The sequence below is a fragment of the Haemaphysalis longicornis genome, unplaced genomic scaffold, assembly GCF_048455015.1.
Source record: "Haemaphysalis longicornis isolate Haplotype H1 unplaced genomic scaffold, Haemaphysalis longicornis Haplotype H1 scaffold_5, whole genome shotgun sequence".
Lineage (NCBI taxonomy): Eukaryota > Metazoa > Arthropoda > Arachnida > Ixodida > Ixodidae > Haemaphysalis > Haemaphysalis longicornis.
In genome coordinates this window covers 67,877,321-67,894,609 of record NW_027526385.1, presented here as the reverse complement: position 1 = coordinate 67,894,609, position 17,289 = coordinate 67,877,321, and the positions used below count along the sequence as shown (strand labels likewise).

The following is a 17,289-nucleotide window of genomic DNA, read 5'->3' as shown; positions in this document are numbered from 1 at the left end:
GGTGGGGGTGGGGGGCGGCGGGGCAAGGGCTTATGCCACGTGACTCGTATCTCCTCGCAGGTACGAGATGCTGCGAGACCGCGACGGCTCTCTCCGCGGGTCGCTGAAGATGCTCGAGGATATCAAGGCCAGCAAGAAGGACTCCGACTGGACATGGAGGGAACTCGCACAGCTCATCAAGTTCTCCAAGGTTTGTGCCCTAGAGCAGCCTGGTGTAACGGAAATATGCGCTCACTGCACGGAATGCTGGGATACTGGAAGCCGGGGCAATTCGGTAGAATTACGGAGAATTGGATATCCACCTTACTCTGGCGCATTCTAGTTGGATGTCAACTTGTCCTTTCCAGAAACTTACTCTACCTAGAGGATGACCCTGTAGACTAGCTTCGCTGAAATTTAGTTCATTATTTTCCAGTCATTGCCAAAGTGTCATGACTTCACTGAATTTAGTGGTGTTCTCTTATTTAAAAAAAATTTTTATGCAGTGTTGTACACGGGAGAATGTCCCAAAGTCAAAACTGCAAGGGGACCTCCTTGGGGCCTCCTTGATGGCGTTGCCTATTTGTATACTTAAACACTAAAAGTACAGCAACAGTTTATATAGCATTTCTTGTGCATTTCTTCTTTGAGGCGCAGCTATGGCGACGGGATGATCTAGCTGGTGATGGTGCTGCCCATCGAGATTGCATGCGATGATCTAGAGATTGGCTACATTCCAAACTTGCGTTTTTGCATATTTTTTCCCCTTTTTTCTTTTCAGTCTCCAATCAAGGCGTCTCTACTGAACCTCGAGTCTCCAGAACTCAACAAGCTTGCAATCGAAAGCTTCTTATGTAAGACTCTTGTTTTCCTTACGAATAGCATGTACAAGACTGAGACGGTAACTTTTTTCTGCCGGTAGCTCTAATGTCTATTTGCATCGGTCTTTCAAGATTTGTGAAATTTAATTTAAAACGCCCATGAAAGCAACACACGCATGAACATCTTGACACAGTGACCGCACTAACTAAATTTGTGGTATTGGCCGTCCTTTCTCATCTTCTAGAGGTGGCGTGTATGTACTTACATGTAAATGAGGACACTAGACCAAGAGTAAACGGGCGTACAAAGTACGCAATACGCAATGCAATGTGGAATCCAGTGCACTCTTTGTTTATCCACTCTAATCGCGCATCTCGGCGTATTTAAATCGAAGGTTAAATTGCGACATTGACAGGGATACGATTGCGAAATTGCGAATAGCTGCAAAAAAAGAGGGCGTTGAATGTTTTCATCGTGCACGCGGAAAACTAACCCCGACGTGTATTTTTTTTTTATAATTAGCGCGTTCTGCTGTTGTAGTAGCCTAACCAACGGCCAGAAAACAAGGCTTAACATTAAGTCTTCTCCTCATTGTTCCTTTTAGCCGTGATGCGCTACATGGGCGACTACCCAATGTCGAAAAACCAGTCCGAGGTCGACTGCGTCTACTCTATCCTAGTGGTGAGTGTTGCGCATGTCAAACTGTCATGAAGCGCTAGTTTTGGACACACCTCGTAATAACGATCCTTGATGGCCGTTTTTGCAGAGTTGCCATAAGCACCCCGCCCTTCGAGACGAGGTGTACAGCCAAATAATCAAGCAGACGACCAGCAACAAAAGTTCAAAACCGTGAGTGCCACTCTTCCCCCATTCCTCTTTCTTTTAACTTGAAAGTGTTTCATTCCCAGATACACGAAGATTTCGCTGACGTCATATCCGTCATGGAAGTGACGCCAGTACAACTAAGCAAGCGGCCTGTAAAGGGTGCACCTCTGTACACAGGGTCTTCTCGCGGGGAAGCAACCTTTAGTACTAAAGAGTACTTTATACTTAGGGTTGTTGGTTTTCGGATTTTATATTTTAACACGAAAGTGTTTTATGCCGCCATACCCCAACATTTCACTGACGTCATATCCGTCGCGGAAGTGACGCCAGTACACCTTTGCCGAAGCGACCCGCCAGCAGGACGTCGCTCGCCAAGCACACTCACAAGACAACCGCCGGCCCGCAAATCATGCTCAGCTGCAGATTCCGCTGCGCATTTCACTTTCGTGTTTTACCGATTGCTATGACAGAGGAATCAACCACAGTTTTTTTTATATACCATTTCCACTTTGCAGTTCATAAGCAAAACAGTTGTACAAAAAGATTGATTTTTTTGCTACACCAAATAGGTGAATGACATTCGCCTGTGAGAAATTGACTATTCGAACTTTGCACCATTCGCCATTGCGACGAAAACCATCGCGCTGATTCCTGTAAGAAACACTTCACCGCAAGCATGTGCGCAGCGAGGCGAAGCTGCCTTGATTGTGCCGATGTTATGTTTTGCCTTTCTTCTCCGTTGCTCCGGGAGCCTCTTAATTTGTACGGTGTTATGTTGCGGGGCTCCAAACAGTTGACTGATCGCTCGTGTACGCATTGTTCGCGCATGCGCAGTGACAGTTGCCAGCGCGGCTGGCGCCTGTTCTCCATCGTGGCGGCGTACTTCGACTGCTCCGAGAACCTCAAGCCATACCTCTTCAAGTTCCTCGAGGCGGCCGCCTACGACAAGCGGAGAGCGTACCACGGTACGTGCGTCGGCTTAACGTGCCCCGTGCCTTCCTTTTAGCTGCGCATAGACCAGTCTGCGGTATTGGCTTCGCCAATGCGACTGTGTCTTGGTGGCACTGTAGGGGTTAGCTAACACCTTCATCGTGGCGTTACCTGAAGCAGTAACCTTCTAGCGTAAAGCACCACTGAGAAGTATATTCACGATTTTAAGTAGTCATATGTCAATAACAGACAGTTTAGGTTCGAATTGAATTCTAAGCCAATAATAATTTTGGTTGAATAATTCGTAACAAATAATTCTCATACCTGCACTATCGCGTGTCACGTACCCTGTTTAAGTATTATGTACGAGTTTGAAAAAAAAATCATTTAAAGTAATCCCATATGCTTACGATAAAGCGTGATTTTAATTGCGAGTTTCATGTGTGGCCCCCATTGCTACTCCTATAAGGACAACATAAATGTGTAGGCGAAACGCAAAACGCCCGTGTGTCCAGATTCCGGCGCACGTCAAATATTCGCAGGTGGTCAAAATTATTCCGGAGCCCTCTACTATATATGGCGCTTCTCATTGCATGCGTGCAGCTTCGGCGCGCTATGCAGATTGTGCAGCTTCGGCGCAATATCTAATTAACTAGGAATGTAAGAATGTTTTTTTTTTTTGTAATATTCGCTACGGTCACGGTTTTAGTGCTGGAGAATTTTGAAGTGCTCGGAACTAACAGATATTGAAGGCTGTGCCCGCTCTCTCTCTCTTCCCCCCCCCCCTTCCCCCTGGCCTCCTGCGCAGAAAAAGTTTGGCAAGTATAAAGTGCGTTCTTAACGCAAGGCAAGCCTAAGCCCGCGTTTTTGTTTCGTGATTATGTGTCTAGAGTCTGTTCCAAGTTCTGGGGCTAAACGCGATCTAAGGGAGTTCAAGCTCTCATGCCGCGAGAACCGTGTAAAATCTCATGAAGTAAGGTTCAGAAACACAAGCATTCTATTCAAGACACTGCAGTTATCAATTTCGATGGCGGGCTTTTGCTGGCGCAGACTTTCGTATCTTATCTCCTTCGCCAGCTCGCTGGAACGGCTCTCTTTGCTCCGCCGAAGAGGGTAGTGGCTCAGGTGATAACAGCTAGGGGTGACTTTCGACGTACGCGAGAGCTACGCGCGGGGAATCTCCGCGGGGGGGTGTGTCGTGTAGCGCGTGCATCAGGCTGCATTTTTATGGCCGAATAGAACGTGTTCACTCGGCAAAGAGAAAAAAAAAATGGAAATTTCGGCGACCATGTATGCTTAGTGCGGCGCATGTATTACGCGACAACATTTTCAGGTCCTCACACGCGAGAATATACTGTACGAGTTAGCACTTAGGCTTGTTTGTTTACATCTACGACATGTGCAGAGGGAACAACCCAGACGCGAAAAAAAGCAGTACACAACTGACTAGGGAAGCCCGAGTGCCATACTTTCGGTTTCGATGCGCGTCAGGTTTCGCCGTTTTTTGCAACAAATATGTGAACTTTCTTTGAACTGACAATTTCTTTTCTACATTTGTGCATGGTGTGCTTGCGCGCGATCAAGTCTTTCATGGAAGGCGTTCTTTGACGATGACAGCGATGGTGTTGGGCAATGGAACAATCCAGCTTGGATCATCTGCCTAAAATTAAAATTATCCTTTGGGGATTACCGCTCCGTGCATCAAATGCAGGGCTATTCTTAGACTGGTGTATTCACATTTGTTTCGCATTTTTCCAAGTCCTGTGCAGCTGTTTCGTTGCAGGAAATAAATGGCCAGTTGAGTTCTCACTGAGTGTTCGTCGCGGTCGGCTGCTTTTCTGCGAGCATTGAAATGATTCGCGGCGAAATTATAGGAAAATTATTATTTACCCGTATTCGCCTCGAAGACGGAACATCCTGGACATTCGTATGAAAGTGAAGTGTTTTGTGAGGATGTTTATTTGGGGGTAAATAGTAGGTTTAACATTTCCTGCGCCGCATGACTGCGTTATACGCCTTGAGCTTCGCGATCGCTGCGGCGCTTACGGGATGACCGCTGCGAAGCTGATAGTGGATCATGCAGTGGTTTGGTTCTCTTTCGCTTCTTTTTGCCTTTCCGCGCCCTAAACAACTTGTTATGGTGATGCTTGAAAGCGAATTAACGTTTAGGGCTCTTCAAAGAGCAGCTGCGTCTTGGTAGAGTACTCGAACGTGAACAAGAGCTATCCGGGGACGCGTCACTGCGCGCTTTTAAGCCGCTCTTACGGGCGTCGGCGATGGCTGCAGCATATCACCACTGTTACCTCCGAATATGTCAGGCGCAAATGAATTCTATTGTTGCCTCGTTTAAACCAGATACTGGCACAGTGAGAGGTTGTTTTCGTTTGGAGCGCGGACAACGAATGTGGTTTTGTTTCGAATATATACGCCGTAAAAAATATGATTCCCGGATGTGATTTCCTAATACCTTACAATAACTTATGTCTTTTATAGTAACGGAAGCCACGCGAACATGGTAAGTATATTGCAAGTTTGTGGGTCGTTAAATATGTGCCCACTCCCGCCTGATAGCAAGGACGAAAGGGAGTTAACGAAACCACGAAAAAATAAATGGTCTGCTAAGTCCGGAAGCAATGTAATAGCTCGTAAGGGAATGGGAAAAATTAGTGCTTAACTTAGGAAAGGTAGGACTCTCTAGACCAACTAGATGCGAAATGCACTGATATTTTCCAAAACAGGGAAGAGAGGAGGGTGGCGCTTAACTATTGTTGTGTACAAATGCGGAGCGAAATCAAGGAATGACCGTTTTAGTAATCATACACACAAGCTGCGCGTTCGCTTTCCTTTTGTTTTTCGACTTTAACGAACAGCTGATCATTCGACGGACACATTTGAGGTATACAGTAAGTAAGATCACAAGCGATAAAAGGTGTCGTTGGAAGAGTGTGGTATCTGATGAAGCCCCTTGATTTCACTTTTTACGAGATTCTGCAGGCTTGCTGTGTCATATGACGATGTTTCGAAGAAGCGTTTAGTCGCGGACGTGGATATAAGCGGAGGATATATGCAATAACTGCTGGTGAGGGCTCACCTCGCTACAAGACGACCCAGCCGTAAATTCTCTGTGCTGACTCCCGCCTGTAATTTTGCATTACCCATCGCACTTATTGCGTAGAATGTCCGTGAAATTTATGCCACATTGGCTTGTTCAGGGTAGTGGTCAATATCTGAGCATGATTCAAAACAGAGATTACTTCGTTATGTATAGAATATTGCCGTTCAGAGGGCAGTGTCGCGCGCACATCCGCAATATCTTATCAGGGCCTGACAATTTAGCCACGATCAGCAAAGAGGTGGGGCTTAGACACGGAAGAATAGTTTTTAGAGATGACCGGGTACTTGCCCCGAAAGCAAGATAACTTTTTACAACTCAGCCAGGCATGACGTGCGTCGGACCTTGTCGGTGGGTTTCTGTGATCAGAAACCTGCTGACCACGTAAGATAGGACACGAGGTGGGAGACGCGTAGCGCCGTACTCAGGCTGGGCGTCGGAACTTAACTTCCTGTGTACAGTCAAAGGCAAAAGTTTACGGAACACGGAAAGCAGCGATTTTGGGTTATTTCTCTGCCGCACGGCAGCCCGGGGTATTGTGTGCGTTATTTTACAATGATCTCGTAAATATTCATCTCACATGTATACCACACTTTCTGTGCAGCTGCCGGAAGAGAAATAACTTAAAATTGCCATTTTAGTGGTCCGTAGACTTTTGCACATGGCTGTACATGCGGAAATGGTGATAGCTTGTGGCCTTGATCAGACAGGAGTTGTGAAATCTAGACCGTTGGGATGCGTCAAATATTCAATATTTTCGAATACGGATTTCGCGAACACGAGGTATTCGATACCTTCTGATACACACCATTTCAGTCGATGCAAATATCGAACAAAACGATAATCGATGTAAAATCCGAAAAATCGAACATTCTCTTATCCCTAGCTTTATAACGTTTTTTTTTTTATGGGCAAAGAAACTTGCACAACAAAATTACATAGGTTACCATTTGTCGCATCGCAAAATCGGAGGAAACTTCAAGTCGCCGTTTAAGTATCTTCGTGACGCAGGAGGCCGCCTTTCTTCACAGCCTTTAGACGCAGCAGATATGTGTAGTATGTGTTCGTGCATTTTTAAAGCGAAGCTTTTGTATGCCACACTGGTGGCGTTGAACGCGAAAACTCGCTGCAGTACAGCCAACTTTACACAAGCAGAAGAACCTAGGTCCCTCGTATTATAAAGACGACGTCTATCTGATTCATGATCTGATCGCACCTTTCCGACATGGTCGAAGCAGTTTGGATTTTGGACTTTGGATTTTGACTCAGGTTGCATGAGAGAAAGCTTCGGATTTTAAGAAAGGGGCTTTGATTTCTTTTTTTAACCGCCAAGCTGTTTAGCAAACCGTAATTTTTCGTGTGCCCAGTTTAAAATATTCAGAAATTGCAGAGCGCGCCGCACACGAGAGCGGGCCTCGCGACGATCGCCCAGCGTCCCCGCCGCACGTTTGTCAAGCCACGCATACCACTGAGCGAAATAGGCCAAGATTGTGGCCACCGCGCGGCAGTGTAAAGAAACCAAGGAAATGCCGAGCGCTCGCGCTCACGTACCTTGCGGCGACCACCCAGCGTCCCCGCCGCACGTTTGTCGAGCCAAGCATACCCACTCAGGGAGATTGGCCAAAAGAACAAAAAAAAAAACTCCAGCGTTCGTCGTAATCGTGGCAATACTTGGTCGGAACGGCAAAGACTCCAGCGTTCGCCATAATCGGGGTCCCACTTGCTCGGAACGAGAAAGACACGTCATACCATACGCCCCTCCAAGGTGATGTCCAATGATTATAACTTTAAAAAAAGGGAAAGAAGCTCCCACTTATAGCAACAGTGGTGGAGTAAAGATCGTTGTGGCAGCAAAGAAGAAGCAAATCGGCTGCAATCACGATGGCCATGAAGGCTGTGTACAGCTTCGCTACAGTCAAGTCTTACGCGTTAGTGTAAGCTCCCTTTTTTTTGGTGCGTGCTTTCCCTCCAACGAGAAAGCGCAAGTGGCGTTTGCGTTGGAACCAGTTTCCTGTCTTACGAAATGTTACAAGTTGCGAGCAGCACTGACCTAAGCGCTTGCTCCACAGCGCTATGGCTCACCGCGCTTTCGCAGAAAGAACAATCTTTACCAAGTTGCCCAGCCCTCTAAATCGTGTGTTTTGTGCTTTAGGTGGGCACGTGCAATAAAGATGATTGTGATGATGCTTGGCTTACGCAGGCACGGCTATGGTGTGCCTACAGAACCTGCGGAAGACGTTCAAGTACGGCGGCCGAAAGAACGTTCCGAGCATCGAAGAGATAGCCGCGATATCAGTGAGTATTCTTACGTTGCTACAGGCAGTGCTTTACTGAGGTGCTGGGCACCTCGGCAGCGTATATTTTACCGAGGTTGTTCAAGGGTTCTCGAAGATTAGGCATACAAACTTACATCTTCGATCATTGGTACGCGCAGGCTGGTCGCAACTCCAAGCGACAGATATACCGTCTTCCGGGAGGAACTGAGCGGGTGATCAACACCAAGTCTACGACGGTGGTGGAGGACATTATCGACGAGATCTGCGGCATCTTGGGCGTTCGTGGCGGAACTGAGATGGACGAGTTCTCTCTCTACTGCATAGTCGAAGGAGGTATGGCTGTCCATCGTCTATGTGCGTCCTGTTCGTAAGCCCTATCGTAGCAGTTGCACGGGCTGTGTAGAGTGTAATCTAAGACGTAAAAGTGCTGAAGAGACTCAATGGTTCAAAACACGTGCTAAAGCTTGACTTCTTTTATCATGAGGTAGTGGGAGTCCTTCAAACTGAATGGCAGTGAATCGTTCATCTTGCTTTTGTTTCAATGAATTTTAGTGTTTGGAATTACTTTCTCGATATATTTCATTTCATTTCATTTATTCAACCTTAAGGGCCCGAAGGTATTACATAAGGGAGGGCGTACATCAAAGTTGGAAGTTTCATAGCACTATGTAACAATATGAAGGTACACTCTGATTACAAGAAATAAAGAAAGACAGCAAACAAAAAAAAACGCATAACAAAACATAAAAAGACATGACAGGCGATAAATAAATTCTGGGGTTACAGTAAATTAAAACATGGCAAATTTTACGAAGCGATCGATTTATGCTTATACTTGGTCTGGCAGTCCGTGCATTCTTGCGAGTGGTCATGATTTTTATTCGTTCAACAGTTTTGACAAGTTGTAAGGTTACGGCAGTAATGCTACATGATAATACCGGTAACAACTTGAACTTTTATCGTGCACATCCGGATAAGCTCATTGAAAAAAAAAAAAAAACTTCGGCCATTCGGCCAGCCCATGGAGTGGTCTAAAGAAGGGTTGTGGGTACAGGTTACGCTCAATTATAGGAGACGGTCATCACCGATTCGGGAGTAAATCTGAGTACCGAAGGCATTTTGCAGTACGAATTTAGAAAAATAAAATTGGGATTTGGTCAGACATACTATAAGGAGACTGGCAATGGGTGGTATGCCCCAGAAAAGGGAAATGTTCCCTGGGGACTGGATGGGAAGTTAGGGAGGACAGAGGTACGTATGTGAAAAGAAGGCATGTGGGCAACGAATAGATTCGGATGACAAAGGAGAGGAACGGTTGGAAGTACCTGGGAGATGCCCTTGTCCAGCAGTGGGCATCGAGACAGTGGTGAAGATAAACATGATCGAGGAGTCATCCTGTTACGGCATTGAGGTATGCACATATCAACACGGCAGCATTAGCTATGCTCTCCGCGGCTTGTCAAGGTATCTATCTGCACGTTGTCTGCAGACCCGCTGACGATGCCCCTGAGCCGGGAAGAGTACATCCTGGACGTGACGACGGAGCTGATCAAGAACGGCCACGTGTTCTACCTCATCTTCTGCCGCTCGGTGTGGTTCTTCCCGCTGCGGCTGGACAACCCGCTCTACGTGGAGCTCATCTTCAACCAGGTGGCGCCCGACTACCTCGAGGGCCTGCTGCTCGTGCAGCCGCAGGGGCGCCGCCTGCCGGACGCCACACTGGTACGCACACAGAGGACACGGGCTGATGATGCACACAGGGGAGGCGCGTGGGAGATGCACATGGGGACGCAAGGGGCTTCTTAAGAGGTTTGGTTGGGATGTTTTTAAGACACGTCGCAGTGGCTTGGTGGCTAAGGCATCGTGCTTACTAAACCCAAAGGCATGGGTTCGATCCCGGCCGCGGAGGACGATTTTCCCGTGGCGGTGAAAACGCCCGTGCTTTGACATTTCGGCGCAAGATAAAGGTTCCCAGGGGGTCAAAATTAATCCGGAGCCCGCTACTACGGAGTGCCTCATAGCCCAGCTATAGCTTTGACACGTTAAACTCCGTAATTTTTGAATGTTACAGCACATTGCTGCAGTGAAGGAGCTTTGACGCGTTAAACTCTACGCGCTAAACTCCATAATTTTTAATGTTATGGCACATTGCTGCAGTAAAGGAGCTTTGACACGTTAAACTCCGTAATTTTGGATGTTACAGCATATTGCTGCAGTGAAGGAGCTTTGACGCGTTAAACTCTACATCTTGAATGTTATGGCACATTGCATGCAGTCATGGAGCTTTGACGCGCTAAACTCCATAATTTTGAGTGTTATGGCACATTGCTGCAGTAAAGGAGCTTTCACGCGTTAAACTACATAATTTTGAATGTCATGGCATATTGCATGCAGTGAAGAGGTTTGACGCGTTAAACTGCATAATTTTGAATGTCATGGAACATTGCTGCAGTGAAGAAGCTTTGACGTGTTAAACTCCATAATTTTTAATGCTATGGCACATGGCATGCAGTGAAGGTGACACCACACTGGTGCACACATAGTGACACACACAGGAGCTGTATGCAGGGGGGACATACATGGGGCACGTGTTAAAAAGTTTGGCCTGGATGTTTCTATAAAATTTTGCACGCACTGAAGTACCATGAAACCATGCAAAATCCTGTTTCCAAAAGATATAGATACACAGATATGCTGTTCTTTTCAAGCTTTACTTGCAGTAACATGCAGCCACCTTTCTTTTGCAGGGTGACATAGCACGGATAGCAGCCCTGCTTCACCGGGCGGCAGATATGCAGCATGTGCCATCAAAGTAAGTTGGGGAGACTATTTTATGCCAGGTTTTGTGGAACGACGAGATATGTAGGAAACTAAGCTTAGTCAAACAAAAGGTCGATTGTGTGTTTTTTCTTTCATTTGCATTGTGCGATTTGAGTCCATTAAGGCAGCTTCACAGAAACACAGCATCAAAATGAGGGCAGCAGCATGAAGCTTGCCACTGCTTGCCAGTTCCCTGTTTTTTGATTGACGGTGTCATGCCACAAAGCACGGCGCAAATTTGTATCATTCGCCACATTTTTAGGCTTAGAATATCGCTTATATATTGTTTTATAGACAGCAATAAAGTCGAATCTGAATGCATAGTAACCCAGTCAGGCCGGGTAAGACATTGATACCATAAATTATACTTTCAAGAGGACGTCCAGACTGTTGGATATAAGCTATAATTTTGAGTACCCGAAGTTGATGCGAATAGGTGCGACTGCAATTCTCACTGTGTCTAAGCAACTTAACGTTTTTTGTCTCCTGCCTGACAAAAACAATGCAGGGACGAGGTGAAGTACCTGCTGCCGAAGCCCGTGCTGGCGAGCAAGGAGGTGAAGCCACCACACTGGGTCGACCTTGTGCAGCGGAACTGGGCAGACATGATGGCCCTCAACAACACCGAAGCAAAGGCCCAATGCCTCGGTTAGTGCACCGAGCCTTGTGCTCTGCCGAGGCCTGCAAGAGTTATGTGCAGCTCAGTTCATCAGACCTGGCCGGTCGTTTCGTCTTGAGGGTTCAGCTAAGGGTGTCCTATTTTTATTACTATCCCTTACTGCCTGCTCCACTGAACACGGACTTTCAGTTAACTTAAAATCGGCAATGCTTCTTGCAGGTTTTGTATGCCAGTTACAACTTTCAGTTTCGCTTGGGTAATTCATTAATTGAGATCTCACTTGGAAGGTGAATGAAGAAAGCTGACGGCCAGGAATTTTTCTAGTATAAGCGGGTTTGGACTAATTTATGGGCATGTCAGAGCGGATCATTTGCTAACCCGAAATGCTTTCTCCCTTCACTTCATGCAGACATCCTTCAGAGGTGGCCCCTGTTTGGCTCCTGTTTCTTCGCTGTCAAGGTAAGCATCCAGACATTCATGCAGACATTTGGAACTTTAGTATGTCATGTGAGTGCCATATCGTGGTTAGCATTCACTCAGCCAATCTCATGGTATACGTGAAGTGGTAGAGCCTATTCCCGTTTGGCATGCCAGAAAAGGTGGGTGGATTATTAAATGGAAGAACCGTTTTAACGATGGCGCATGGGCATACTTCCGCTGTGTCACTAGTGTCACTTTCCCCCACCTTATCCTTCTTTTTTTAACCCCTGAAGGAAATGATATGAAGACTTGGTAATGAAACAGGGGGAGCGTTAAGAATAATTGGTGAATTTGGGAAGCAATTTATGTCTATTGATAGACTTTGATGTTTACTAAGGCTGCTTCATTCAGACGAGACTGGGATAGACCAACACTTTCAGCTGGAAAAATGCCTGCCTATTGCCTTGCGTTTTATATTCAAAGGGATATGGGAGCGGTTTTAGCCAATTCTTTTGTGCAGCTATGTGGTGCAGCTGCATTCATGCAATCTTCATTTCAACCACATATCAGAAGTCTCAAGTCTTAACTATGAAAATGAGAAAAAAGCAGTAGTGCTTCACAGTATGGTTTGCAGTTACAGTATAGTTTTTAGCGTTTATGGCCTTCCTCATAGCTACTACTGGCTGATTTTGTTAAAGCACACAGGACGTAGGGATATCTGATCTCTCTTCAATGTTTCCAAAGGCTGCAACAGCAACTTCGGGAGAAAAATAAAATAAAATTACACACAGTGCTTGCAGGCCTGCTGGCTGCTTAAGCATGTTATGTTTGCAACGCTTATGGAGAAAGCATGCACTGAGATTCGCCTAACTTAGTGCCTGTCCTCTTTCCCCTCTCCATCTGCAGTGGATTCGAAACGAGAGTTCTACGTCCGAGCACATCCTTGCGTTGAATCGTGACGGCATTCACTTCCTCGACGTTGTCACGCACGTAAGTTGAACAGCCGCTTCAGTGGCTTGTTCGTAGCTTTTCAACCAGTCTCCACAATACAAATGAGGGTTACTTACAATGTTTGGGTTTTTTATTGAAGTAGAAAGAGATGCATGGGTACTGAGGAAATATAAAGTGAGAACTGTTGGGTGTACCGCACTAGCACGGTTCTGACACACACTCGATTGTATGATTGGTGTAATTTGAAAAAATATTTTACACCTATTCTACCATGCAAGTGTAAAATACATGACACCACGTACATGGTAGACAACATTTTATTTTACACATGGAACTGTGGCAGCAAAAATCCCTTGTGCTTTATAAACTTGCTTATCCAGATCTTGCTGAGGCTAAAATTGGAGCCGGGAACGTTAAAAGCATTTGGAATTTCAATTGCCTCAACCTTTGTAATTTCAGGTGTAATGGGCATTTGTTTTGTTCGCAGCTTTATGAATACCACCTGGGAGTCTTGAAGTTTTCAAAATTGTTTGGGCTCAGGGTAGGTGAAGCGTTGGATAAAAATATACACCTGCTTTGTTTAAGTCGATCTTGCCTTTTCTCATGTCTTTGGGACACCGAGTGGGCATGATGCCGCTCAGTTCACCTCACTGTAGGCAAGTAAAATGACTTTGTGCTTGATGAACGCTTCATAGTGGTGCCTCTTCAGAGACGACTGAAGTGAGGCCTTTATTGCAGCTGCACAAGTATATGTAACAACTGGCTAAGGCTTGCTCATTGAGAAATAGGTGCAGCAATTTTACTCGGGTAATGTTGATGATTGCTTCGGAATTGATGAGTTAGATTTTGGGAAGGCTTCGTGCTTACGACAGTTCTGCTTGCCAACTTGCGTTTTGAGCCTTATTATAATGCGCGCACTAATTCTAAGGCTACTTTCCGCAAAAAAAAAAAGGCGTGCGTTAGAATCGTGCAAATACGGTAATACTGAACTCCACAGGACAGAAACAGGGAAATTGTCACCATGGTATGTCGCCGTACCGATAATTTTTTGTCTGCATCTGTAATGAGTTAGAACAATCTCTGATTTAACTAAGGCACCAGGACCCACAAATTACTTCATTAAACCAGGAGCTCCGCAAACCTGAGAAAGCTTTATGACTGGGGGAAAGGGCAGGGGGGAGTCCTAATTTGTTCATTAGTCCTTGAAATTTGTGAAACCAAGTTTCTGTGTAGTCAAGGTTAAGCTGTTAGTCGGTGTCATTACCCATGTGGAACGTGCCTCCACCGCAGGAGTCCGTGTGGATGTACCCATTCTCGGAAGTGATATCGACGCGCAAGGTCCGCGCTGAGGATGGAACCCTGTTCCTGGACATGAAATGCGGAAACCTCATGGTGCAAAAGATCACGCGCATACAGACCGACCAGGTGAGCAGTGTTGTCAAAAAGAACATAAGCGTGACTTTTAGTTGTTTCATGCCTACAAAGGAAAAAGGAGTGAAAGGGACTTTTATTTAGGTCCCTTTCTAAAAGTGACTACCGTATTTTATTTAATATTGTAGTCACTTTGTTTTTGCTCCCACAAAATCAACACGCAGGCTCGCTAACAATGCCAGCATGACTTTTTGTATTGCGGAATGCAGAGATGAAAATAAAGGTTGTCCACTAAGCACAAGTGCCTGTCCTTCTGGCTCTTGATAATGCAAGGTGCAGCATTTGTGAAAGCTGCTAACAAAATTTCCAATTCTCCGAAAGAAGATAACTTTTTGTGGCACCAATTTGTGAGAATATGTGTTGATCTTTGGATGCTCTGCCCTAAGAATAGCAAATCAATGTGCAGAATGTACTTGCCAACTGCTGACCGAATCGCAGCCTAACCAGCCTTATGTAGGTCCTCACTCTGTCCAATCCCTGCAAACCATTTTTCTTCCTGTGTTTGAGGCCGAAAGACAGTCGAGAAGTAGGCTGCTTTTGAAATCAGGGCCAACAACACCACTGAATCTTTCCCCCTGTATACATGGATGTGACAGCATCATGTTGCGTAAGTTTTCTATAGCACAACACGTTCAAATAAACGGATAAAGTGAACTAAGGTATGTAACATAAATATATTATAGTTGGGTAGATTAGTCACATTTACATGCTTGCAAAGGCACAACTTTGCATCAATTCATTTTTTGGCAAAAATTGCACTAGTGTAAATGAATTAATGTGCCGGGGAGGCACATTTTATGAAAGTTCCAGGCATAATTCAAGTTTAACCACTTATGCCGCGATTAGGATGCACAACATCCTTTGTATAAACAATGGTACATCACGTCAGTCTGGTGTATTAAGGAATACGACCTTCATGTAAATGGTAGAGTGTTTACATGTGTATACGTGGAGCTTTATTGGCGTTCGCTAATTTTGTTGCCACCTTGGGTTCTACACTGGTCTTCATGTGCCTATAGCTTCCTTTCTTTTTTTATTTTTACCCCCAGGCCCACGAAATATCGAGGCTGGTGCGGCAATACATCAACATCCAACAGAGCCACCAGGGAAACGTGCACGGCGGAGCTCCGCAAGATGTCACGTTATCCAGGAACCTGAAATAAGCGACCTCTACTAATGCTCTGCCAAGAGTCACTGGAAACCAGCCCTATTTTCCCGCCTAAAGGCCATCACAGCAGCCTGGCCATGACATTCCCTACCACGTTTGTTTTGCTCTTAGCCATAACAACCGATTTCTAAGGGTGAAATTTTGTCACAACTGTCACACTGCCGTCGCATATTTGAATAATTCACATTTTTTAAATGCAAACGTCCTTTAATATGCGAAAGAAAATGTGTTTGTGATTGGTGATAAATGCCAACAAAAGTGCAGTCACAGCCGTATGCTTTACGCTGATGAAAAAAAAACCATCGCAAACACTCTTTCAGTCGTTCCGGTTGATACAGCTGTTGCGTTCAGGGAACCGCACATATGCCTGCGTGACTACTCTACTTGAACACAACTTGCTTAACATGTTGGAGTTATACTTTGCACAATGTTTTTTTTTTCTGTAACACGAATTTATTGTGACGTGGTCGTCTCACCAAATTCGCCGCCTCGGCAAATTCAGAACTATTTTTTTTCTTGCTCGAAAACCAATGTTCTCGCAAGTTTTTAAACTTTTCCATCGACAACAGATGGGCACTCCGTCTGGCGCAAGGATCTGCAGATTTTTTTTTTCATAACACCGTGTCGTGTGCAATGTCGAAGATAGTGTCTTTTTCGAGATTTGAATTCAAGCGTGTGGCCACGCGTCTCAAATCTCATGTTTCCTCTGTCAACAGCTGCCAAAATCTTTATCTTATGGCACAAAGGAACCATCCATTGTGCCGAACTAAACATTCCTTCATGACGCTTTTAGGTGGAACTGACTAAGCATAATATGTATGTGTATATGTGTGCATGTATATATGTCCACACGTACGGAAAGCAGCCTTTCTGAATGTAGGCTGAAGCAGCTCTCTGGCCCCGTAACGGTGTTATTGTGTCTTAGTGTCTAGGCAACCCCATAGTTCACGATAACAGAAGTGCCCTCTTTAGTTCGATACTTGAACGGGTTGGATATTTGTCTTTAGAAAGTACGCCTTTTACTCCCGCCTTTATAGTATTGCTACCACAGCAGAAATGACCAAGGGGGCAATGCTGTGTTCAAGTCTGGCTTCAGATATACGTACTTCTTCGGTGTAATATGACTGCGTTTGGCACTGGTGGTGTTGCGGCTTATTGCACCAAGGTCTTTGTTTGTTTTGTGTCTTCTTCTCCTGTGTGGGCCTAATCTCGAAAATGGAGGCCGGAAAGGCTGCTTTCAAGTTGCGTACTTTGTGTGCATTAAAGAGACGAATCTCGGACTCTCTGGTGTTACTATTTTCAATAAGTTCTTTCACCCTGCTTGCTCATTGTTCTGCATTTGCGGATGAACTGGGTGCGCAACCACCTTGTGCAGAGACCTTGGGTACAAAAGTGTTACCCGTCTCCTGTGTGGTAAAGGTAATTGTTCAACATGCATTGCAAAACTGCTTTTTTTAGGTCTTCATCGACCAGTTAGGAACGATACTGAGTAAATCAAACTTTGTACATAGCGAACATTGAACTGTATGAAGCGAGAGAGGGGAAAAGACGGGCTAGCAGGCGTTTTATCCTTTTCTTTGTCCTTTTTTTTTTCGAGGGAATAGTAGAGGAATGTTATTTGCCAAAGCAACGAACATGCGGAGTCATCGAATCGAACGCAGTGACGTCAGAGCCAGCGTGTATTTGTGATAGGGAGGAATGCACGCGCCTTCTTGAAACAGGCAATCGTGTGAAAAAAATTGTGATCAAGCCAGAATAGTCGACGCCAGCGATGAGTGCGTACAACATTCTTTCCCTATCAAATTAGATAGCCTGCAGGCGTTGCCTGACGCAAGCAAGATGAAGCCGACGTAAATGTTTGATAAGCGGCCGTGAGTGGCTGAGGCGCCCACAATAAAGAGATAAGGGGAATACGGAAGGGGGGCAAATGTAAAAA

At 45.5% G+C, this 17,289-nt stretch overlaps 1 protein-coding gene across 1 annotated transcript in view; it reads left to right on the top strand.

Annotated features, from left to right (window-relative positions):
• Window positions 1-16,633, top strand: part of LOC144138379 (unconventional myosin-XV-like) — a 157,126-nt gene extending 140,493 nt beyond the window's left edge. Inside the window, exons 41-54 of the mRNA XM_077670633.1 lie at window positions 61-190; window positions 761-833; window positions 1,406-1,482; window positions 1,568-1,650; window positions 2,461-2,591; window positions 7,869-7,963; window positions 8,103-8,277; window positions 9,434-9,666; window positions 10,692-10,756; window positions 11,273-11,412; window positions 11,793-11,842; window positions 12,710-12,793; window positions 14,045-14,179; window positions 15,235-16,633. Coding sequence (XP_077526759.1) covers window positions 61-190; window positions 761-833; window positions 1,406-1,482; window positions 1,568-1,650; window positions 2,461-2,591; window positions 7,869-7,963; window positions 8,103-8,277; window positions 9,434-9,666; window positions 10,692-10,756; window positions 11,273-11,412; window positions 11,793-11,842; window positions 12,710-12,793; window positions 14,045-14,179; window positions 15,235-15,348 — 1,585 coding nt within the window. The 3' untranslated portion in view covers window positions 15,349-16,633. The remainder of the gene's footprint in view (window positions 1-60; window positions 191-760; window positions 834-1,405; window positions 1,483-1,567; window positions 1,651-2,460; window positions 2,592-7,868; window positions 7,964-8,102; window positions 8,278-9,433; window positions 9,667-10,691; window positions 10,757-11,272; window positions 11,413-11,792; window positions 11,843-12,709; window positions 12,794-14,044; window positions 14,180-15,234) is intronic.
• Window positions 16,634-17,289: the final 656 nt, after the last annotated feature.